At 57.6% G+C, this 24,379-nt stretch overlaps 1 protein-coding gene across 6 annotated transcripts in view; it reads left to right on the top strand.

Annotated features, from left to right (window-relative positions):
• MGRN1 (mahogunin ring finger 1) overlaps positions 1-24,379 on the top strand; it is a 48,475-nt gene that overhangs the window by 16,936 nt on the left and 7,160 nt on the right. For 4 of the 6 annotated variants that reach the window (XR_011494346.1, XM_014833106.3, XM_014833109.3 and 1 more), the window contains exons 2-14: positions 406-524; positions 2,107-2,195; positions 2,839-2,985; positions 4,238-4,355; positions 11,130-11,196; positions 11,875-11,924; positions 14,175-14,222; positions 15,482-15,550; positions 16,890-17,049; positions 18,767-18,876; positions 20,967-21,032; positions 22,580-22,806; positions 23,856-23,973. Coding sequence is in view for 5 of the 6 variants with exons in the window: in XM_014833106.3 (XP_014688592.1) it covers positions 406-524; positions 2,107-2,195; positions 2,839-2,985; positions 4,238-4,355; positions 11,130-11,196; positions 11,875-11,924; positions 14,175-14,222; positions 15,482-15,550; positions 16,890-17,049; positions 18,767-18,876; positions 20,967-21,032; positions 22,580-22,806; positions 23,856-23,973 (1,388 nt within the window). In the remaining variant the exon portion in view is untranslated. The remainder of the gene's footprint in view (positions 1-405; positions 525-2,106; positions 2,196-2,838; positions 2,986-4,237; positions 4,356-11,129; positions 11,197-11,874; positions 11,925-14,174; positions 14,223-15,481; positions 15,551-16,889; positions 17,050-18,766; positions 18,877-20,966; positions 21,033-22,579; positions 22,807-23,855; positions 23,974-24,379) is intronic. The other 2 variants (XM_014833108.3, XM_014833110.3) reach the window with 1 other exon arrangement.

The following is a 24,379-nucleotide window of genomic DNA, read 5'->3' as shown; positions in this document are numbered from 1 at the left end:
GCGTGTGCCTCTGAGCCCAGAGCTCCCTCTCCTTTCTCTCATGGAGACACTGGTCACTGGGTTTAGGGTCCCTTAGGTCACTCTGACCTCCTCTTATCTTGATTACATCTGCAAAGACCCTGTTCCCAGACAAGGCCACACACACAGGTGCGGGGGGTGAGGACTGGGACGAGTCCGTGTGGGGGACACAGCTCCCCCACTGTGGAGGCAGTTGTGTTAGCCTGGAGGGCTGGATGGGTCCGTGAGCGGGGAGGCGGGTCTGGGGGAGGGCAGAGTGTGGGGGCTGAGGCTGCGGCGGGAGCGTTCTCGAGCCTTCTCTGGGTGGAGCATTTCTCGGGGCTGACTGGGAGATGCCCCCATGGGGCTGTGTTAGCTCATCTACAACTGCCTTCCTTTTCTACACAGGAAACTACTTTGCCTCGCACTTTTTCATGGGAGGTGAGAAGTTCGACACCCCCCACCCCGAAGGTTACCTGTTCGGAGAGAACATGGATCTGAACTTCCTGGGCAACCGCCCGGTCCAGGTGGGTCTCAGGGCTGAGCAGGTGGGCGGTGCAGGCGAGGCCCCTGCCCTCAGCCATCTGTGTCTCAGTTGTGAGGACGAGCAGGCACCAAGTCACCCCAAACGGGGCAGAGCTGCCGGACAGACCCGTACATGTGACATGGACTGGGGTGTGTCCTGGCACTGCCCCTCCAGAGGCCAGACAGCCAAGAGAGGGTCACTGGGAGCAAGGCAGCTGCTACTGAATCTGGTGGATCCAGGCTGTGGGGCTCCGGAGGGTTATACATCTGATCCTGGGCCTCTTGGGTGACTGTCCTTAAAAAGAAGAAAGAGCACTCATGTTCCACAGATCAGTGGGCGAAAAATGTGATCCAGAGGAGAGGTGCACATGGCCAGGGATGTTATCAAAAGTTCGCCTTCACCAGTCACCGGAGGAGTGTCTGCTGTCATTCAGCACACGATTGGCACCTGCTGTGTGCCTGGGACTCTTCCAGGGGCAGGGGACAGAGGACAGATCCTGCCCCGTTCCCTGGCGGGGTGCAGACAATAGAGAGCATTTGATGAATGGGGGCTAAAAAGAGGGGAACGAGTGAGGGCCTGTGCAGGGGACACTGAGTGAGGATTGGGTTTTATACTTTGAAGTGATGGTCCCCAGCCTGGGTAAGGGGTCAGGTGGGAGGCTGTCTCTCTCAGGAGGCACTGGACTCCGTCCCCTAAGGCTGCTGAGTCCTGGTGGGTCCTGGAGCCTGGCGGGGTGGGGGGTCCTCTGGACCAGGGGGCTCTAGGCTGTTTTAGCCACGGAGCAGCTGGTTGACACAAATCTTGATCCTTTAATGGACGGAAGGCGAGGGGCTGGGGCCTAGAGTGCGCTCTCCCCCATGGAGCTTCCACATCGAGCTGAGCCTGCACTACCCTGCCAGGTCCATGAGAGCCAGAACACAACGTCACCTCCGACCCAGGGTCTGGCTCACACAGGCCTCCCAGAACTCTTTCTGTCTCTTTAACTTTTACCTCAAAACCATTGTAGATTCACCTGCAGTTGTAAGAAAAGATGTGGAGAGATCTCGCCCTGCCTGCCCTTCACCCCGTTTCCCCAGTGACCGCGTCCTGTAGAACTGCTGTGCTGTCACAGGCAGGAGGCTGACACTGACGCCCCCACGTTTTCCTGAGGCCGCCAGTTTACGGCGCTCATCTGTGCACGCGTGTCCCTTCCAGACCCTTTCTGGGCCATCATCCTTGTGTAGAAAGCCCACCTTGTTCAGGGCAGCAGTGGGGTGTCAGGTCCCACCTCCAGGAACACGGCCTGAGAGCCCCAGCTGCTGCCCCCGGCTCCCTTGGGTCAGGTTGTGCTCACCGGGGGTCCTTCCTGGAGTTGGGGGCCCTGGCCACGTGGCCAGGTCCTTCTGGTGATTCTGGTCCCGGCCGCCCCGTCCGGACGTGTTGGCTGTGCTTTCCCTTGTGTGGATGCGGATAATGCCGTCCAGCGGTTGGCGTGAGGGCCCCAAGGACGGGTGTGTTGTGACACTTGCTCCCGTTACTCCTGTCTTCCGTCCCCTGCCGCGCCCTGGAGTCACCTGGCGTTGCTTTGGGTTTTTCCCTCCTAGTTTCCGTATGTCACCCCCGCCCCCCACGAGCCAGTGAAGACGCTGAGGAGCCTGGTGAACATCCGGAAAGACTCGCTGCGGCTCGTGAGGTACCTGTGACCCCTCGGGGGGTGCTGTGGCCCACATGGGTCCCCCAGCGCCTGGGGCCTCTGCTCCCTCGGGGGTGGCATCAGAAGGCCGTGGGCAGGGCTCACCCAGGGTTGCCTCTGGGCTGAGGGTAGAAAGTGTGGGGGCCAGCAGGGCTCCATGTGGACCCTGAGCTTCTAGACCAGGGTTCTCAGCCGGGCCCTGTGCCCCGGGGACCCCGGGCTGTGTCTGGAGGCATTTTTGGTGGTCACAGCTGTGGGGGTAGGTGCTACTGACATCTGGTAGGCAGAGACCAGGGATGCTGCTCAGCACCCTGCAGTGCACGGGGTGGCCCCCACGGCCCAGATGATCCAGCCCTGAACGTGAGGGCGAAAAACTACTTTAATCCTGTGAGACCTGGGGTGCTGGGGCCGGCTCCCCTTCTGTGGGCTGAGGCAGGAGGACGGCACCCTGTATTGCTGAGCCTTATTCTCCAAATGGAAAGTGGCCTCCGCGCTTCTAGAAAGATGAGACGTGGCCAGGCAGCCGACTCCGGGGGCCCCTCAGAGTGGTATACACTGTGTGGGGTGGTGTGTACTGTGGGATGGGGATGCTCTTGCAGGTCTGGCCCCTGACCTGCCGCCTGTCCCTCTGTCTCCCTGGCAGGTACAAAGATGGTGCCGACAGCCCCACTGAGGATGGCGAGAAGCCCCGCGTCCTCTACAGCCTGGAGTTCACCTTTGATGCTGACGCCCGGGTGGCCATCACCATCTACTGTCAGGCGGTGGAGGAGTTCCTGAACGGGACAGCTACGTGAGTTCCTGTGGTGCCTGGCGGGCCAGGGTGTCGGGGCTGGTCCCAGCAGCTCTGCTTCTTGTGTGTATTAGATATCTGAGCTTTTGGAGGTTTTATTTGAAGTAAGAGGCCTGCTCGCCCAAAAAGTTTGAAATCTACAACTTCACGACCCTGACAGGGCTGCCTCCAGTCTGCAAGGCCAGACGCGGACGGGATGGGATGGGCAGAAACGTGCCTGCTTCTGTCCTGTCAGAGAAAACCCGTTGGAGGCCAGGTCTGATGTGGGGATGGAGCGGGGGTTGAACTCAGGCTTCAAGTCTGTCCATACACGAGCAGCCCCCTCCCCCAGGGCCTGTCTCTCAGGCCAGACGCGCCCAGGCCCTCAAGACTGTCCTTTGTCCTGGAGACCAAGAGAGGCCCCAGGGACAGCAGGTGTGGACCCGGGCAGAGGGTGGTGTGTTGGATTCCTGAATGGGGACCGGCCCGAGTTTATCAGAGTTGGATGCACTCTTTGACCCAGCCGTTCCTTTTCTGGGAATTGATCTGGGGGATGTGCTCGCCTGGGTGTCTACCGTGTGCAGAAGAGGGTCCAGGAAGCACTGTTGGGAATAGCAAGGTGTTGGAGACCACCTGGTGTCCTCCAGTGGGGACCTGATGCGTCAGCTGGGGTGAAACCGCAGTGGGGCCCATGCGGTGCTCAGAGAGCATGACCGCTCTGTGTGGATGATTCTGGGACAGCTCCAGGGCACACAGGTAGTGAAGGAGCAGAGTGAGTAGCGGTGGGCTGCTGTTTGAGAATTAAAGACAACACAGCCTGCACACGGGCGTGAATGTACCTTGACTCCCCGGGAGTGACATGTGGGTGCGAATGGGCAGAGAAACAGGTGGCTGGAACAAGCACGGGGCGCTTTGAACTGGGTACTTTTTTGAACCGTATTTGTTCAAAAACAGTCAGCAAACCGTAAAAACCAAATGGAAAGGTGCAGCCGCATCTGGAAAGGTAGCAGAGTTGTCTGGCAGGTGTGGGCTTGGGTAGACTCATAACCAGGCCCTACCTGGGCAGAGCTGGTAGCGAGTAGAATGAGGCTACGTTCCACGTAGGCTGGCTTCCTGCCCCGCCAGAGAAGGGCTAGGACCTGCAAGTCAGGTTTCTCCTAGGTCCCCAAAGACCAAGGGCTGCTGGCCAGTGAGGATGGCCCCCAGGACGGGCCGCAGCAGAGCGCTGGCGCGGGGCAGAGGCTCACGTCTTTTCTCCTGGCCGCCCCTTCAGGTACAGCCCCAAGAGCCCTGCGCTGCAGTCCGAGACCGTTCACTACAAGAGAGGGGTGAGCCAGCAGTTCTCCTTGCCTTCCTTCAAGATTGACTTCTCGGAGTGGAAGGACGATGAGGTAACCTCCTGGCTGGGCACCCCTCTCCCTGGCCCCTTGCCTCAATTTCCTCCCCTTTGTGGAGGTGGCAAGCACCATGGGGCCGGTTCGCTCAGATTCCTTGCATGGTTGATAAACATCAAGAGTGGCTGCTGACCAAGGTGTGTGCTCAGTTGGGTGTGTGCTGGACCGTGGAGTGTGGTGCGGTCCATGTGTCGGCTGGACTGGAGACCGAACCCCGAGGGAGCAACTGCAGTTAGAGGCTCCGGTACTGGGCTTTGGTGCGGTTGTCGGGGCCACAGGACTGCAGCATGGCAGGATCCCTTCCACCTGGTGTCCCACAGCTGGGGACGGTCATTTACATGACACGAAGGGTATTCATTGCAGCTCTGTCTAATCGTAGAAATTGGAGGCAACCTGCATGTTCATCACGAGGGGATTGCTTAGCTCCCCGATGTTATGGGAACCACTTATATATATACGATATGGGCACCGTAGTTCACTTCTCTTGTGGGATGCCATGCAGCCCTAAAGCAGATGCAAGAGACCCGTGGGTAGCATACATACCGATGTGGAAGGCCCCTTCTGGCTCAGAGAAGAGTAAATGCAGACAGATACAGGATAATCTCGTGTGTGTGACAACCACAAAAATGCACAGACCCATTTCTGGAGGGATGTGTCTGTGTATATAATCCTGGAGGGAAACCGGAGAAGATCCACATCAAACCGAAGACAGTGGTTACTTCTGCAGAGGGTCTTGGTATAGGGAAGAGAGGTGAATAGCACACAGACTACACACAGACAGTGTGAGTGTTGATGCTGTATACGTTTCTGGTTATTTTTTCCTTTTCTTCTTCTTTTTTTTTTTTTTTAACCAGTTAATGTATAATGTACATACCATAAAACTCACACGTTTTAAATGTTTGGCGATTTTTAGTAAATCTACCATCACAACCATCACCACAATCCAGTTTTAGAACATTTCTGTCTTCCCAGTGGGATCCCTTGTGTCCATTTACAGTTAGTCCTTTTTCATACTCCCCACCCCTGGTAACCACTCATCTGCCTTCTGTCTCTATGGATTTGCCTGTTCTGGATGTTTCGTATAGATAGAATCATGTAACATGTAGCGTTTTGTGTCTGGCTTCTTTCACTGAGCTGAGTTCTCTAGCTTTTTTAATAGAAGGTAGCCTGTATTATGTTACTAAAATACGTAAAAGGGGAGGGAATGGAGGTAGCAATGCATGGTGTGGTATAGGAATTGGCCAGGAAGGTTCTGGATTACTGGGTATGTCAGACAGTTCGATCTTGGCCGTGTATGCTTGCTAGTCAGGGTGCTTTGATGGCCAGCGACAGAAGCTGCCTCTGCATCACTTATGTGAGAAAGATGGATCTTCTGAAAGAAGGATGGGGCGGTGGAAGCCAAAGGAAGAGCTGAACAGCTGGTCCCTGGGGACTCCCCAGCCCCATCCCATCAGCTGGTTCCGTCTCTCTATGTACATACTCTCAGTTGGGATACCCAGCAGGTGCATCTGGTCCTGCCCACCCTCCTTTGGATAGGGGAAGGTGGCTGCCAAGAAGAGAGTGGGGCTGGGAGGGGCAGAAAGGGGCTGGACTGACTCGCGGGTGCTTCCACCCCTGGTGACTTGTCGGCGGGCTGGGCTGAGGCTGCGCCTCTGGTGACCTCTGTCAGAGTCCACTCCCTCGGAATTTTGGCCCCGAAACAGATCCCCTGTGTGTTTGCAGATGTGCTGAGTTGGGCCAACAATTTGGGTTCTAGACGCCCAGTGAGGTCAGTTGTTCTGGGGGTACACCTGGCTGGTGGGCCAGTCTTGAGTACCACATCAAAGCACCCCCTTTCCTCCCTGAGAGCATCAGGGAGCCCGCATCCCCGACTTGTGGGTGTGTGGCATGGTGGGCGCGGCGGGCAGGTGCATCAGGCCTGTCCAGTGTTGAGTTAGCTAGCGCCCCGTCCTGGTCTTTGCCTTCTCTGTCACCTCAGCTGATCTGTCCTTCTTGAAATCAACTCTTTTTCTTATATATGTATTTTTATTGCAATAGAATATGCAAACCTAGAATTTACCATCATGAGGTCCATTCATAATGTGGTGCACCACTCTGCAGTTCCAGAACATTTTTATCACCCCAGAAGGAAAGCCTGCACCCATTAAGCAGCCACTCCCATTCCCCCTCTGTTACGTGTATTTTTAGATGGAAACTACATCAGTCCTTACTGTAGCTGGGAACCTGCTAAGCCTTGACATAAATAGGAGGTTCTGGAAGTTAAACTGTACGGAGAACAAAATGGTGTTATTATGTCTTACATCCTGACATGATGACATTGCCTGCTGAAGACGTTGAAGCGGGTATTGGCTGGTGTTAGAGGTGTGACAGACCCTCTGGCACCAAACTCAGATTCCTCCTTCGTCCCAGGGTTCTCAGCCTCGGTGCTGTGGACGTTTGGGGCCCGGGGCATTCTCTGTGGTGGGCTGTCCTGTGCTCTGTGGAATGTTGAGCAACGTCTCTGGCCTCCACCTGCCAGGTGTCAGGAATGCTCTTGCCGCACTTTTGACAACCGAAGATGTCTCCGGACATGGCCAGGTGTCCCCTCAGCCACAAGCATCATGCTTTCAGAGGCTTGGCCATCCTTTTTTTAGCCATTTTCCCCAGATTTGCCTATTTAAAGATTACAGCAGTAATATATGCTTATTGTAAAATTTGCAAATTATACAGAATTTGTAAAGCGGAATGTCCCACCCCCTACCCCGCTAGTTGAGTCTTTCTCCAGGGGTGACCACTTCTGACCATTTGGGGCATGTATTCCAGACTTTTTTCATGTATGCGTTAGTTTGTTTTTTGTAAAAATGCAGCCATATTGTTACTATTCTGTAGCTTGTTTTTCTAAATAGCTTACTGAGATAGAATTCACATACTAAACAATTCAACCTTCTAAGGTGTACAATTTGGTAGTATTTACTGTATTCACAGAGTTGTGCAACCATCACCACTATCTAATTACAGAACATTTTCATCACCCTGAAGAGGATCTCTGTACCCATTAGCAGTGTCTCCCATTGCCCCTGCCCCCGCCCCCAGCCCCTGGCACCCACTCATCGACTTTCTGTCTCCATGGATTTGCCTGTGTGGACAATTCATATAAACAGAATCCTGCAGTATGTGGCCTTTTGTGACTGCTTTCCTCCACTGAGCATCCTGTCTTCAAGGTTCATCCACGTTGTAGCACGTCTCAGTGCTGCATTCCTGTTTATGGCTGAAGAATATTCTGCTGTGTGGATGGACCACGTCTTGTTTATCCATTCATTAGTTGATGGACATTTGGGGTGTTTCCACCTTTTGGCTAATGTGAATAATGCTGCTGTGAATGTGTACAAGTTTTTGTATGGTTTATGTTTTCATTTCTTTTGGCTGCAGTTTGGTTTTTAAATTAATTTTATTTTTTAAGACTTTTTTTAGAGTAGTTTTAGGCTCACAGCAACATTAAGAGGAAGGTCTGGAGATCTCCCGTGTGCCCCCTGCCCTGCATGTGCACAACTGTATTCAGGACTGGATCGTGTTGTGCACGTGTTTCCTGGTCAGCGCGTGCAGGTCCCCTCGTGGTGGGAGTGGTTTGCTGGTTTTCCCTACCAGCTCCCTCACAGGCTTCCATTTTTTTTCCAAGACCACATCCCCCTCCTCCGTCTTTTGCCTTTTCCCTATTTCCCAATGTCTGTCTGGCAGGGGCTTGCAAAGACCCTTGTTGGGCGGGCTCCTTTATCATGGGAGAGCCTGAGGGTGCCACGTGTGGGGCTCCCACCGAAGCCATGTCGGGGAGGAGCAAGGTGGGAGCCGAGGGGCCTGCCAGTGACTCGTGCTGGCGTCAGCTGCCTGGTTCTCTCCTGACCTGGGCGGCCCTTTTCCCTAAGAAAGCCCCTCTTCCTGCATTAAAGATCAGCATCTCCCTCGGACTCTGGGGCGGGTGGCAGTCTCTGTGCTCTCCCCACGGGCTTCACTCTCGTTCGTGACTTGTGTGCCAAGCTCTGCGGAGCAGGAGTTTTGGGGGAGATGGTCCTTGCTCCTGGGTCCTCACGCTCTGTGGGCCTCTGGGGAGCCTCGCCCTCCCATGTGATGCCACCAGGATGGGGTGCCAGCTACAGATGCACAGGAGCTCCATGTGTGGAGGCTCGTTGTGGCAGGCATCCGAGGGTGGCACAGCGTCCTGGCCCCCGTGCCTGGTGAGAGTCGGGGTCATGGTGCCCCCATCATCCCCATCCCTGTGCCCTGGCCCAGCCCTGGCTGGTGTGAGTCAGAGCTTGCGAGCCAGGTGAGTGCCATGTGTGGCGGGCTGCCCTGGGCTCTGCCGACAACACGCCATCTCTGAGCTGCGCTAGCAGCAGCACCTGGTGGGCTGCTGTGGCAGAGCCTTCCAAGCAGTGTCTGTGTCTGGACTTCTTTGGTTGCAAGTGACAGAAACACACCTCAGTCTGGCTGAGGAAAAGAAAACTAGGAATTTATTGGCATAGATTTGGAAAAAGCTGGATGGCTTGCGGTTTCCTCCAGGGGCCTGTGTCATCAGGACAGGGTCTGCTTCCTTGAGCCAGCCTCGCTCTCGGGCTGGCGCTCTGCAGACCAGCAGAGTGACACTGTCCCGACCTGGTCCCAGAGTACTCAGATGCACCGTCCTAGGCCATGTGCCTTCCCTCTGTCGCTCCCAATTGAAGCAGGCACAACCCATCCTCTGGCCAGACCACACAGGCCCAGGGTAGGAGAGAGGTCGTTTGCGGGTTTCCCCAAGGACATCTGTGTGTGGGGTGCTCACTTAGCACAGGCTGTCCATTATGAGCCCCGTCTGCCTGGGGACAGGAGGAGAGAAGAGCCCGGGTCACCGCCTGCTGGTGCCACCACCACACACACCTCCCCAGACTGGTGGCTGTTATTCCAGCGCCAGTGAAACACGACTGTCAGCTGGTGCTGAGGCAGCATTAACGTGGGAGGGAGAAAGAAGATGCAAATCAGCTGCAGCCTCTCAGCACCGAGCCGCCCATGTCAGCGCCCGGGTTGATGCTTCAGCCCCCGGCCGGAAGCATAGGGGCGGCGTGGGCGCGCTGCACGAGCTCTGCTCCCATCCACTCTGTCACCTGAACTCCCCCTCCTGGGCTTAATCACAGTCTTCGGAAGGGCAGCTCCTGCACGTCACTCCCAGCGTCATCTGCGTCACCAGGGTGACTTTGGGATGGTCGTAGGCAGGATCACTCCCTGGGCCCTGCGTCAGGGTGGAGAGGGCAGAAACAGGCTTGCAGAGGGGCCCCCAGATGGCTGTGGGTGGCATGTAACTCCTGTTTCAGGTGGTCACCTCTGCCGCTCCAGGGGTCACGTCAGAGCAGAGCAGGAGCATGGAAAGGGTATCCCGCACTCTTGGAGGTCCAGATTCCCCTCTGAGGCCACAGGGAGTGTGAGGCCTGGCTGGGTCCTGGGCAGGCCTGGACACATCTCCCATGTCCCTGCGTGCAGATGGTGTGTCCCCAGTGAGTCCTGTGTTCCCTGGAGTCCCTGCCCAGCATTGTCTTATGAGGCCCTCCTCAGCGCCCGCCGCTTGAACATGCAGAGCTTCAAGTGGCTGTTGGTCATGCGTGCTCTCTTGGGCACCACGCTCAGAGCCTTTGCATCAGGCATAGCTTTTATTCCTTTTTTACAAATGGGGAAACTGAGGCTCGGGTCATGGAGCCAGACTCGAACCCGGCAGTCCTGAGTCTGACCCTGTCCTAGTACCTGGCCCCCTGTGGGCTCTTGTCCTATCTCCCACTGACAGCCTGGGACCCACATGTGCCTTCCAGGCTCCCCCGATGCAGCCCCCGCTGCGAGTGTCCTCAGCTGGTTGCTTCTGTCCCGTGGGCTCTATGTGACCTGACTGCAGGCCCCCACTGGTGAGTGGATGTGGAGACCGCGCCCGAGTGGACATGTCGGGGGAGAGTGGCCTTCAGCTGGAGCACGGCAGGGAGCCACGGAGGGGTTTAAGCTGGAGGAAAATGAAAGGTGAAAGGAGTTTCTCTGAGTCCAGCTGTGCCACGTGGTCCCCTTCACTTTCCTCCTATCCCTGGTTGGGGCCACTCTGGGCACCTTTGTCACAAGGTTAGTCACAGTTACCCTGGGACCCAGCACTTCCGTGCCTTGGTGTCTACTCAGGAGGACTAAAAACGGGTCCAGACAGCTGCTTGTCCAGCTGTATTCATGGCAGCATCCGTCGCAACAGCCAAAGAGGGGAACAGCCCAGTGTCCACTGACAGGTGAATGATAAACAGTGTGGTCTGGCCATACAGTGGAATATTATTTGGCTGTGAAAAGGAATGAAGCACTGACATGTGCTACAAAGTAGGTCAACCTCGAAAACAGGATGCTGAGTGAAAGCAGCCAGACACAAAAGACATGTTGTGTGATTCCATTTCTCTGAAACGTCCAGAACAGGCAGGTCCACGGACAGAAAGTAGGATGGAGGTTACCAGGGGCTGAGGGAGGGGGTAGGAGTGATGGCTTAGTGGGCACAAAGTTCCTGTTTGGGACGATGAAAATGTCCTGGAAATGGGGATGGGTGCGTGACCTTACGAAGGTAGGTAATGCCCCTGAATTACACACTTGGAACACAAATTTGCCATTTTAATCGTTTTTGTCTATTTTGCCACGCTGGCCAGGCACCTGCCTTCCCTCGCCATTGTGTCTGTCCTCTGAGCTCTGCCACCACGACACCTGCTCGCCAGGCCTCCCTCTCCAGCTCTGACTGGTCTCGCCTCCTTTTCTCCTCAGCTGAACTTTGACCTGGACCGAGGCGTGTTTCCAGTGGTCATCCAGGCTGTGGTGGACGAAGGAGACGGTGAGCGGCCTCACCTCTTCCTCTCTCTCTTGCGGGCGTGTGACCCTGTGGGGCAGAAGCTGCATCTTGAGGCCCTTCTCACTTCAGCCAGCAGGGCAGTTTATTCCAGAAGGTTGGAGGATGTTGGCTGAGCCCACTCAGCAGGTTTAGGGCTGTGGGCTCAAGCACCGAGCTCTCTGTCCCCTCTCCAGGGCGATGCTGCTCCTGGGCTCCCACCTGGGGCTTCGCGCTCCCTGCCAGCCTGGCAGGCCCATCGGCCTCCTAACCAACCCTTCCTCCTCCTGCCAGTCCTGCGGGTCTGTCCCTTGCTGCTGCTATGGGCTGAGGGCCCCCCAGCCCAAGGTGCCGATGCTGGAGCCCTGCCAGGGCTGGGCTTGTCCCCAGGCTTACGGCCTAAGTCCTGGCTTCTCAGCCCTGCCAAGACGTTCCTCCATGTCGTGTGCAGAGTGAGACAGCAGGGGAAGAGCCAGCCTTGGGCAGTTCAGAGTGGCAGCTTGGAAGGAGATGTGGGCCTGAGGGAGTGGCAGGCCCCCTGGCAGAGGAGGGCAAGATGAGGACGAGTCCTTCAATGGGTTCTGGGCTCTGGAAAGGTGCCAAAAGGAGGAAGAGAAGCTGGGGCAGGGGCAGAGGAGGGGCTGAGGCCGGCTCTGACCCCTCCCTCCTCTCTCTCCTGGGCAGTTGTGGAAGTGGCCGGCCACGCTCACGTGCTCTTGGCCGCCTTTGAAAAGGTAAGTGGCATCCTACCCCACTGTCCCCGTGACGTGGGAGCTGTGGGCAGAGGGGTGATGTTTTGAGACCAGAAATCTGAACTTGGGGCTCATCCTTGGCCAAGCCGGCTTAGTGCCAGAGGCCCAGGGCAGGTGGCAGATTCCCCAGTGGTTCTGGGCTCCAGGGAGATGGCGCCTCGCAGGGGTGGCACCTCGGGTCCCCATCAGGAGGCTTTTCCAAGGGCGTCTGATGTGTGGGGAGGGGAGTGTTCTGGGAGGCCAGCCCTTTAGGACTCCCCGTGACCTGCCAGCACAGGGATGGGACACAGATCAGCTTTCCTCTGGATGTGGAGGAATTCTCCGGGGTGGGCTTTCCCACCAGGCCCAGGGTCCTGGGTGTCACTGGAACCTCTCAGTCCCATCCGGTCCTCAAACACGTCCTCTGCCCCACCTCCATCTGGCTGTGTCACACTGGTCCCGAGGGGCTGGGTGGACGTCATCCTGACCTCTGGGACAGACGTGTCCGTGAGGGTGCAACTGGGCCCCTCATTCACTGTCGTTTCCTCAGTGCTCGGCACACAGGAGGCACCCGGTGGAGGCTAGTGGGGTGAAGGAGGGTCTGCTGCCTGTCTAGCACAGCCCTAGACCCTCTGTTGGGTGGCAGAGGGAAAAGACACCCAGGCTGTCCTGGGGTCCCCAAGCTGACAGCCCACTTATAAAGAGGCTGTTTACGTGGAAGGAGTCACTAATACCTTTAGTGTTACGTATGTTTGACCTAGGGAGGTGTTGGCCATTTTTTCCATGCAGACCCGAGTCCTCAGGCCCCCAGCTGTTTGTGTCTTGTGGTCGTGTATACGGGGTGTCTTGGGGTGTTGGCTTTGGCGATGGGGTGGTCAGCCTCACTGCTGACTCCGCATTAGGACGTGGCAGGTCCCAGGGACAGTCCTGCTCACAGGTCACTGATGTTCCCGGGGACCAGGGAGTTTTATGTGTCCGTCTATGCAGCGAGCGAGTGCTTGGCTGTGCTGGCACAGCGTCCCTCTCGCTGAGAGCCCTGCCGGTGGTCGTGGGCTGCGCCTGTGTCTGAAGATGCCACGCTGACACCCCTGTAGGGCTCTGGGACGCTGGGTGAGCAGTCAGGTGTCTTCAGCTCCCACCTGTGGCCCATGTGGATGAGGATCAAGGACCCCACGAGGAAACCAGGCTCAGACTGCTTGTTCTAGACTTGCCATCATGCCTGTGTGTCCTGCCGACGCCGGCTTCCTGAGCCCGCTGTGCGTCTGAGGCCCCAAGCCTTAAGTGCAGAACCCAGCTTCTTCCTGTGATCTGGGTCTTTCCAGGCACCCCAGGGAGTCAGTCCGGCTGGACCTGAGGCCCCTCTGGCCCGTTTGTCCTGTGCTCTCCCTGGCCCCTGGGGCCGTGGTGACACTGGAGGCCGCGGGCGGAGATTGGGCCTTTCCCCCTCCAGCTCTGGGCTCGCAGGCTGTGCTCCCCACGCTGGCCTTGTGGGACAGGTGGTGACTGTTTACCCATCTCCTTCTAGCTGAGATGGATGGGCCATCGCCGGCAAATATTCCTTTCCGTGCTTGTAGTTCAGGGCCCAGTGAGCAACTGCTTTATTTTTGGAGTGCACGGTACTAGAAACTTCCGTAGGAAGCCATCAGCTGTACCAGAAAATGCCAAGCTCTGGTCTCGGTTGGCTCAGGAGGATAATTGGTGTTGTCGCAACATCTCAGATCTCTTGCCTTTGTTAACCTTGTCGCCTCTGAGCAGTGTCTCCCCAGACACCACTGAATGTGTTTGCTCTGTCTTGTTCTTATGGTTTTAGACCTTCGGGCTTTCCCGGGTCTGCGTGCACCTGTGTGTCCTTGTTTCTTCCCAGCTAAACCAAGCCCTTTGAGGGCTAGAACTGGCTTGTGCTGGTTCTTGCTGGTCAGGCGCTGCTGCTTGCTGTTGGGAGGCCCATGTCCATCAGCGTAACTTAGCTGATGGGCATAAACATGAGTGTGCTTGAGCACCACCCGGGCAGGGTTGGGTGTTAGAGGTCAGAGCAGAACCCAGGAGGTGGTATTTTTAGAAGGTTCTCCAGGTAACTTCTTGGCCAGGTCAGAGGGCCACGTTTGAGAAGCCCTGGCTCTTCCATCTTCCCGTGGTCCCTCCTTTTTCAGTCATGGATGTGGAATGACTGAGACAGATCCTTCAGCTGGCTGAGCGGGGTTGCTGGCTGCTGCCAGTGGGGCCACGTTAAGTCTGTTTCCTTCTTTCCTGCAGCATGTCGATGGCAGCTTCTCCGTGAAGCCTCTAAAGCAGAAGCAAATTGTAAGTCTGTCCGTGGAATAACATGACCCCTTTTGATTTAAAAGACACGTGGACACACATGATCCAGTGGTCTCGTGGTTTGTTCTTCCTGGCTGCTATGGCTGCTGTCGAGGTAGCTGCTGCCGGCCTGTTGACTTGTCTGTCATCACTGTGGGCTCTGGGCTCCTGGACATCAGGGTCATCGGATGCGTGCTGTGTCCACCCACCACGTCCCATTGTTGGCTGCTGTGGGTTGTAGCTCTGAGTCTTGTCCAGCTTGAACATTCAGGAAGTATTTGCTGAGTGAATGAATGATTGGACAGAGAGAAGAAGGAAACAGGAGACAGAAGGACTGCAGCCTCCCCTCCTCCTTAAAATTTGCTGAAAATACCTCAGTCTTGGGCAAAGACTGGGATTGACTTAATCAGTATTTGAGAGGAAACATAGACTGTCCTGGAACAGATGGCAGCTGTAGACCCGTATAGCTTTTCTTTGGGGTCAGTAATACACCAGGAAAAATCATTCCAGGTAGCCTCCCACTTACGTATGTGCTGTGAGAATTCAGAGGATGGTGGCCCCTGAGTATGCCACGTTAGATGTTGATATCGAGATGGATGTTAACAGTGGCCATGGTGGGTCCGTTTTCCAATGCTGTGGTTAGGTTATCCTTGTGTGTATCTGCTCAGGTGCATAGGCCACAGCCCAAGAATGGCGTTGGTTAATTTTTTAAAAGAAGGTTAGAGAAAACACTGTCAGGTTCAGCCTCGGAAGGTGGCAGGAGGGCAGGAGACCCCAGGGACAGTCAGAGCACTTGTCTCAGGAAAGCTGGCCAGCAGGCGTTGTGGTCTATGGAACTGTGGGAAACGCAGCAGCTCAGACCACTTTTGAACATGGTCAATGTGAGGCCTGACCCTGGTCACTCTTGTGTGGCTGGTGACGAGTGGGTCCAAACTGCTTTTTCTCTGGATTAGGGATGGTAAGGTGGCAGAGGGTGTGGTTGCTGGGTCCTTGCGGAGCTTGGCTCCAGGCCCTCTGTGTGGGCAGAACCACTGGGCTCCAGGCCTGTGTCCATGCTACGAGCTGGGCTGGGCAGGTAGCCGGTTCTCCCTGCCTGTGTCCTGGCATTGGGCCCACCCCCCGGGGGTGGGGCTGGACGGAATTCCCAACATACCTGCCCCCAGGACCCGAACCTGGCACCTGGGAGGCAATGTAGGGCCAGGTGGGTGCAAAGGAACCCTTGGGGGTGCTGACAAGTGCCGAGACGCCTCTCTGCTCTCCAGGTGGACCGGGTCAGCTACCTGCTGCAGGAGATCTATGGCATCGAGAACAAGAACAACCAGGAGACGAAGGTGTGTCCTTGTGGTGAGCGCCTGCGGGGCTCGGGCTGGCCTTGCCCCACAGCTCTCCTTCCTCTTGCACAGAAGCAGCTCATGGGAGTGACTTGCCGGGGGTCCCCGCTCTGCCCTGCCCAGAGCCCCACGGGTTGATGGGAGATGAGCCAGTCGCCTTCCACGCCTTCCCCTGGAGGCCCCAGGACACCAGATGCCATCATTTTTCCTTAATTTTTTGAGAGTTAACAGTCTGTGGGACATTTTGTCCTTTTTCCAGCAAATGTACTGGCCTGTTATCAGCTTGGGGCTGCTGGCTGTCAGGGCAGCCTGGGGACATGGTGCCCCTCCTGCCTGCTTGGGCTTGGCTGGTGCTGCCTTGGCCTGTCGGTGCTGCCCCAGCCGACCGGCTCCTCTCCCCGGCGGAGCCCCACGGTGCTGTGGAGGGGTGCACCTCCTGGGGAGTGGCAGGGCTGTGGCCTCGCTCAGCCAGGGGAGGGTAGCAGAGAATCAAGCCGGTACCTTGTCATTGTTTAAAGGCACACTGGCCCCTTCTCTTTAAAAATCTCCTGAGTCTCACATGCTGGCTTCCGTGAAACCTGCCAGAAGCAGGAGGACAGGGGCAGTAGGCCAGCCAGATGAGCGCGCTCTGTGCGTTTCACGTGTTTGACACCAGAGGCCTGCTGACTTTATCCGTAAAGGGCCAGGGAGTAAACTTTCCAACTTTATCAGCCACACAGTGTCTGCCGCATCTGTTCTGACGCTGCCATTACAGCGTGGACACAGCCGTGCACGATAGGGAAACAAGTGGCGAGAATGTGGTCCAATATAATGTCTCTTACAGAAGCAGGCAGCGGGCCATGGTTTGCTGATCCCTGCTTTAGAATGTTTATGTCTCTTGATCCAGGCACTAATTTTGTTTTCCAGAAGCTGCCATTAATAATTGAAAATATTTCAAACAAGTTAGACTTGTCTGATTTTTTTTGTTTTAACTGAATGAAGACGTGGTCTGTAGGGTCATGTCTTTTCCATGTTTTCTCTTTGGTCTCTGAGTTCTCTTGATTTGGGGGTCTGTGTGTGGCCGCGGCACAGATTCTCGTCTCTGCCGTGGGGCAGGTGCGGCCGGATCTGAGCCTGCTGCCCAGCGAGCGCCACTCTGGGCTGCGTCTGAGTCCTGCTCCATGGTGACCTTCCTCCGCCCTCTTAGGCTTCCTTTTGCCACAGCAGCCCTCAGGGGACGTGAGGGATGGCCGGTGGGCAGCCAGGAACAGGAAGGCCTCCCCTGCACTCCTGCCTGCCCAGGCCCCTGCCTCTGGCCCTCAGGAGCCCCCCGACACTTGGACCCTCGGTATCTCTGCAGCCGTCAGACGAGGAGAACAGCGACAACAGCAACGAGTGCGTGGTGTGCCTGTCGGACCTCCGGGACACGCTGATCCTGCCCTGCCGCCACCTGTGCCTGTGCAACTCCTGTGCCGACACGCTGCGCTACCAGGCCAGCAACTGCCCCATCTGCCGGCTGCGTGAGTGGGGACGGCGGTGCCAGGGTGGCCCAGGGGCTGGGAAATGACAGAGGCTGTCGGCCTCCTGCCCAGTGCATGGCCACTTGGAACGTGGTGGTTACACCCACAGTGACTACACTGGCCCGTGTCGCACTCAAATTGTCCACATCTGCCTCCAGGAAAGCCAGACTTTTAGAGTGAACTGCCAGGAGGGGGCTCTGCAGTTGAAACTGGGCAGATACTGATCAACGAATCATAGGTTTATTTTAAAGATTTTGGAAAATACTTTGACAAAAAATTACAGTGAAATGAAAAGTGTGCTGGGTGTAAATAACTGAGGAATTCAGTCTGGTTTCCTGGAGCCGTCTAGACATTTTCTCAGTCAAAAGTCATCACATTGGGCATAATTTTGAATAAAATATGTGTCAAGCTGGTGGGTCAGCAGTCCTGGACCCATTTCCTCATGGGTCCCAGCAATGCGGAAGGGTAGGGAGTGGGGAGAGTATCCACCTGTGGGAGCTGTGTGCTATTTTCTTCTAGTAGCTAAGTAGCTTTTTAGAAAATGCCTTTCTGCTGTTCATACCTGTTGTGCAGGCCGGCCTCCCTGGGGCCAGCTGAGGATACTGATGCTTCACCCCCAAGCTCCTGAGCCAGGTTGTGGCCATGTGGCCTGACCTGTCACTGTCTTGGGTCACAGCTAGTAAGGGGCAGAGGTGGGCTTTGAACTGGAGTCTGGCCCCAGAGCCCACACCTTTCACCCGGCTGACCAGAACCGGCCGCACCAGCACATCACCGGTTGTCCGCCCGGGGTAGCCAGGCGGGCCGTGGAAAGGGCGTGTGCTGGGCCTGCAGGGACCCCGCCCAGCTTCCCTGGAGTTTCAGCATGCAGGGCCTGTTGCCCCTCTTGTCTGAGGGGTAGTCTGGGAGCGGGAATTTGTGGTGGGGGGAGGCTGTGGTGGCCGACAGGAGCCTGAGCTGAGACTAAACGCCAGCCTCCCCTGCTCACCCCCGCCTCCTGGGGCTTTCTCAGGGGCGCAGCGTGGTCCAGAGGACTGGCACTTGGGCTGGGCAAGTTGGGCCAGGGTCCTTATCCCTGAGGCCTGCAGCCTGGGGCGACCGCCATCAACACTGGGGACACAACATGGTTCTCCCCCTTGGGGGCCTGGCTGGTCCTGTTTGTGACTGCGGACCATGTGTGACCTGCACCGTCACCTAATGGTGTCTGACAAACATCTCACTTCTGTTAGTGGAGCTGACGCTCAGGATGACGGGTGGCCCATGTCCTGATTTATTTTCCCAGCTCCCTGGTGATTGGCATCTGCAGCTTCTAGTTTTCCCGGTATCAAGGTCGTCCTGTCAGACTTCCTGTACGCGTGTGCCTGCCTGCAGGTCACTTCCGTGGTGTAACTTCCAGGAAGAGCCTGGCTGGCGTCCAGGGCGCACCGCTGCTTTTAGCTCGGCGGCGGGTGTGTCTTGCAGCCGCGTGTGCTGTCTAGTGTGCAGTTTGGAGTTCGCAGGGGGCAGGCTGGCTGCCCCCTGGGGCCCCTAGACCCTCCGTCTGAGCTGGGTGGTACTGTCCTGGCCTTGTCTGTCTCCCTGCTGGGGCTGTTTTGTCACAACTCTGGCCTCTGATTGGACTGCTGCGGGCTGGGGGTGGTCAGTGTCCCAGAGCTCGGAGGGTCTCCGTGTTGCTGGAACCGGCTGCCTTGCCTGACATCAGCCCCTCCCTCTGCCACAGCCTTCCGGGCCCTTCTGCAGATCCGGGCGGTGAGGAAGAAGCCTGGAGCCCTGTCCCCTGTCTCCTTCAGCCCTGTTCTGGCCCAGAGCATGGACCACGATGAGCATTCTGTAAGTGCCTCTTCCTGCCCGCCTAGGGGGGGTGTGGGGGCGGAGAGACGAGGTGTCGTGGAGGAAGCCCCCGCCCACTGCACTGGGCCCGCCTTCATGTTAGGACAGCGTCCGGCTCCCTGGGGGGCCAGGTGTTGTGGCTGGAAGGAGACCCTCCCAGGTCCTGCTCTTGGGGACGTGGACCCAGACTGTCCGGCCACGACATGTGCCTGCCGGCTCTCTGGGCCTCTTTCCTCACCTGCCTGGTGGCCACCGTGGCCCCCATGGTGGCTCTGAGGTTGAGGACGTGCCCTAGGCTGGGCCTGGTGAGCTCTGGCTGCCAGGGTGGTCGATGCTCCTACCGACAGCAAGAGCCTGGCGATGGCAGCTGACCCTTCATGAGTTTGAGCTTGTCAGCATCGCTCCACCAAGCCAGACAGCTGGGGCATTTTGTGGGCCTTAGGAAACGAAGTCCTCTCCAAAGGGTGGCTGTGACAAGTCCTCTGAGAGTTCCTGCCCACCTCTCCCCAGCCTGGGTGCACGGTGGGCACTTCAGCAACTGTCCATTGCTCTTGCTTCCGAAAAGCTGTGAGGTGGACCTCACTGCCAGGCAAATGAGGGAAGTCAGGCTCTGGCTTCAGGGGCCTTGAGAGAGATGGACAGGGACACAGAGATCTAGAGGCTCGGAGAGACAGAGAGAGCCATAGACACACAGAGAGATGGGCAGAGATGGGGAGAGACACAGAGACAGGGCAGGAGACAGATATGGAGAGAGACACACAGAGATGGGGAGGCAGGTAGAAAGGAAAGGCTCCGGTGCTCAGATGGGAGCGAAAGGACCAGGGCTCGAGCTCCCTGGTCTCAGCTGGCCGTGAACAGTGTCAGCAGGAAGGTGTGTTTGCTTGGCTCTCGACTGAGGTTGTTTGGACCCAGGGATTCTTAGAGGCCCTGCTGACTCTCTAAATAGGACAAAGGACCAAAACCCTCTGGATGGGCTTCTGCGCTGGGCCAGCGGTGTGATGTTCTGTCCACACAGTGTTTCTGAAAATTGGGCCAACATTTAAAAGTCTGGAAATTTCCTGGAAAGCTGAGATTTTTGGCTTCTCTTTCAAAATCTGAAGGTGTGGTCTCGCAGCTGGAGCAGAGCCGCTTCTCCTAGGCCAACCACAACCTCCTGCGCCCCGTCAGCACCAGGGCTCCCGAACTGAAGCCCTCCAGCCTATTGAGTATTGGGCTCGATTCAGGAACTTGGCGTACTTCCTCCAACCAGAGAGGGAACAGCACCTAGTGTCGCTTGCCCCTAGAAAGCGGATTCTTATTATTCTTACGGAGGGATGGATGCCCAGGTGGTGGGTTTGTATTATCACTCGTGTGTGCCCTTCCCTGGTGGCCGAGGGTCAGGCCGGACCCTCCCGTGTTTGTCGCCATCCTGAGAGAGCTGAGACACTGCCCACCACTCAGGGTGCACTGGGGCTCGCACTGCAACTGTTGCTTGCTCCAGAGGGCCGACGCCCTCCCCTCTGCAGGGTTACAGTAGCCCCATAAATGAGTCCTTGTTCTCTGCCATGTTCCCTATACAGGCAGGTTCCACATAGTACCAAGGAGAGCCAAATGAGGTCTTTTCTCTGAGACTCCATTAGGATCATTGTGGAGGGGGCTGATTTGAGGCTGGTTTTTCTCCCCAGCTGCCTTTAGGAGTTCCATGTGGGTGATAAGTTTACGAGGCAGTGCCCAGCCTGGGGACCTCAGGTCCCGCCCCCATGCCCAGCTGGGCCCACTTGTCGGGAGTGCCGAGCCATTGTCAAACCCGCCCTGGCCAGGACCTGCTGCTCGGGGTGACCCAGACTGTGGCTGGACATTGGGGACAGTGACGGACCCCATGCCCTCACTGCTCCCCGTGGCCACAGAACAGAGCTGCGCAGATGTGTGGGCCCAGACCCCCGAGGCAGAGCCTGCCCTTGGCGAGGCCCCCGCGATCCGCGTGCACCTTAAATTTGCGAAGGGCTGGCTCACGGCGCACCTAGTGGCCAGCAGTCCAGAGACCCCAGCCAGCCAGCTCCGGCGCCGCATGGGGGTGGCAGTTGTAAAATGTATGATTTTTATTTTGACAGTGTCCCTTTAAAAAATCAAAGTCGCACCCCGCCTCCCTGGCCAGCAAGAAACCTAAAAGGGAAACAGTAAGTGTGTTTGGCCCCATGGCCATGTCTTTGCCCCACACCCTGATGTTAAACCAGTGACAAATATGGGAAGTCCTTTCCGCCCAGGCTGACGTGTTTGGTTAATTTAACCTGTCACATCCACTCTCCCCAGTCCCGGCGTCCCTGCCCAGGAAGGGAGTTGTGTGGAGCGAGCAAAGCTCAAGGTCTGTCAGCAACAAGCCAGTCTCACGGGTCGCCCTGCCGGGGCCGCCCCCTCTCGCCAGCTCTGCTTCCGCCCTGGCCCCTGAATGCCCTCGTTTCCCTTTTTTTTCTTGCTGGCAGTGGAATGACGTTGGAGGTGGAACTAACGTTGCTGCTAGGTTTCGCAAACAGCATTCCTTGCGCGTGCTTGTCGTCTGCATCCCTGCTCTCTGCCCCTCGGACTTGAGCTCTTTGGGCCGAGGACTTGGTTTCCCTGCATCTCAGGGAGGAGGCTTGGGAGCCAGGCAATGTGTGGTAGCCGGGCTGGGTAGATGCCGAGGTGGAAGTCACTGGAGAGTCAGCCTAGAGAGAGTTTTTCCTTTTTGCAGGAGTGAGGGGATTCAGGGTAATTATTTACCTTTAAATTAAGGCAGATGGGAGTAAATGCAGGGCATCATGGGCCCAGGGACCCTGGGGACCTGGGAGGGGCTCACTGAGAGCAGGAAGCCCCACTTTGGCTCCTCTGCCTCCCCTGTGGTCCCCAGGGTTACTCTGTTGCCTCCCTGTAAGGCAGCCCCCCTTCCAGGATCAGGCGGGGGGGGGTCTCATACGGGGCATTCGGAGCACTTCTCATCACTTTAACAAGAGTGGGGGCAGCTGGCTGCCCCGCCCCACAGTGCCTAATGGCCTGACTAACATCCTGCACACCAGCATCTCCCTGCTCCCGTCACCGTTAACTCTAAAGCGAGACCCGGCCTGCTGATTTGATCCACTCTTAGGAGTGGGGAGAACTGGTTCTGAGCTGGGGGTGTCCACTAGAATCCCCCACAGCATATGTCACCCCCACGGACGCCCGTCCCAGGCTGCAGGAGGATCTCAGGTTGGGCCGGGTGCCTGTGCTGGGCAAAGCTCCTGGGGGGCCAGGGCCTCCCTGGTCTGCTCGTGCGTGGTCCCCGGGCCTCCCGCCTCTGGCATGGCTTTGCTCTCCACCCGCTCCTGAGTTCTCCGCTCTCCCACTAACCCCTTTCTCACTCTCCGCTCCCTGCCAGGCAGGAACAGAAAGCCAGATCGGGGCCGGCCGAGGCTGGGTGGGAGTGGCTCTTCCGGGGGCCCTCTCTGCCTTCGTCCTGGGCGTCCAAGGCTGCGTGCTGCAGCTGATGGCCAAGGGAGCCCTGGGCAGGGATGGCTGATGCTCCAGAGCTCTCGGCGGCCCTCTGGGGAGGGGAATTTATGTTCCTGGAAGGTGAAGCTGGCAGATGGTCAGAAAGCAGGTTCTGGGGAGGAGAATATCCTAGGCCACAAGCCCAGCGTCTGGGGCTCTGTGGCCGTGGGCAGTGGGCAGGGAGCCCAGCCAGCCCGGCCCTCACCTGCTCCTGTCCCTGCAGAGCTCTGACAGCATCCCGCCTGGCTACGAGCCCATCTCCCTGCTCGAGGCGCTCAACGGCCTTCGGGCCACCTCCCCCGCCATTCCTTCGGCGCCCCTTTATGAAGAGATCACCTACTCGGGTGTCTCAGATGGCCTGTCTCAGGCCAGTTGTCCACTTGCTGGGATTGATCGGATCATGGACAGCAGCCACCAGAAGGGCAAGCCACGGAGCAAATCCCCCGACAGGTGAGGCTGGCACCCGGGCGCCCTCTGGGGAAGGATGTGGGGGGACCCAGCCTGCCTGCTCTGTGCGCTGGGCAGGGTGAGGCGTGTGGCCGCGGATCAGAAGCACAAAGCAGGTTTATTTGCAGCTTTATATCATTTCATAATGTCTTTCCTTCGGTGATTGGCCAGAAGGACCACAAGACCAGCCGCGGGTTAGGCTTATGGCTAAGGTCGGTGACACCAGAGGCAGCAGGAAGGCGATGCATCGTGGAGGCCAGAGGCCTCTGATGTCCTCCCCATCCTGGGCACGCAGGGGCTGCAAGCTGCAGGGTGGGTGTGCTGTCCCTGCCCACGAGAGCCATTTGAGTCCCAGGCTCCCGGGACTTTCTTGGGGCTGGTCAAGTGGGCACATCCTGCTGTGCACCCAGCCGTAGCAACCAAAGCCCGGCCCGCAGCGAAACCAGGCGCACTCATCGCCTTGTTTATCCCGCGAGCTGGAGCATAGGGCCCTGCCTCCCGGCGATTGGCAGCTCATCATCACTGACATAAGGAACCTTCCAGGGCCACAGCCCAAGGGGTGGCCAGGGGTCATCATGGTTCCCTTGGCCATCTACGAGGAGCAGGCGGCCAGCCCTAACGTGTTAGGTCTCTCCTCACCCGCGGGCTGCTGTTTCTAGACAAGTCTCAGGAACGCACAGGCTCCATGAAACCCGCCACAGCCCCGCCGCTGCACACGTGACAGAACCTCCCCAAAGATCCAGAAGGAGACGGGAGGGGTCTCTCCTGCTGCTTCCCTTCCCCAGCCCTCCCACCCTAGTGTATCGTCGCAGTTTGCTTCTCATTCTAGAAGTAGATAGCCATGTTCAGGCAGTACTGGCACCCAGGCAGGTGGCCTCGTGTCTGGTCGGCTGCTTTTCTCTCTGGGCATCGTGCTGGTGCAGTCGCCTTCCCAGGGCAACTGCTCCACGGACCTGGCGCGTGTTTGCAAGTCGCCCCTAGGTGGCGTTGGCATTGGTGGGGCTGGTGTTTCTCATCCCCTTTTTCTCTGTCCGCCGTGTCTCTGTCCCCAGCACCCTGCGGTCCCCGTCGTCCCCCATCCATGAAGAGGATGAGGAGAAGCTCTCCCAGGCCTCGGATGCTCCTCCTCCGCCCAGTGGGACAGGGCTGGCCCTAAGCAGCTCCCCGGAGGTGAGGGCCCTCCCGGCCTGCCCTCCCCGATCCTGCCCGCCCTCCCGGATCCTGCCCGCTGCAGCCTGAGAGCTGAGTCCTGTCTGTCGTCCCCGTGCCCACCTGTGGGCCTCGCAGACTTGTGGCGTGGTGTACCCAGGCCCACTCCACCACTCCCTCCCTCGGAGGCCTTGGCCCAGCTGTGACTTCCCCAGCCTCAGTTTCCTGGTCTGTGGGTGGGCGCTGTCTGGTGGAGTCACTGTGAAGGCCGTAGGAGGGGCTGTGTGGGAAGCACTCAGCAGACGCTGGTGTGTCCTGGGCTGGTGGCTGCGGCTCGCCCTGCGCGACGCCCCCCACCAGCCGCCTGCAGCTGGGCCCAGGCCGGTGGCGCCAGTCCTGGGTCGGCATCAGCGCCCCCGACGTGTTC

The sequence above is a fragment of the Equus asinus genome, chromosome 14, assembly GCF_041296235.1.
Source record: "Equus asinus isolate D_3611 breed Donkey chromosome 14, EquAss-T2T_v2, whole genome shotgun sequence".
Lineage (NCBI taxonomy): Eukaryota > Metazoa > Chordata > Mammalia > Perissodactyla > Equidae > Equus > Equus asinus.
The sequence above is the reverse complement of the archived record's forward strand: the minus strand, read 5'-3'. Positions and strand labels throughout refer to the sequence as shown.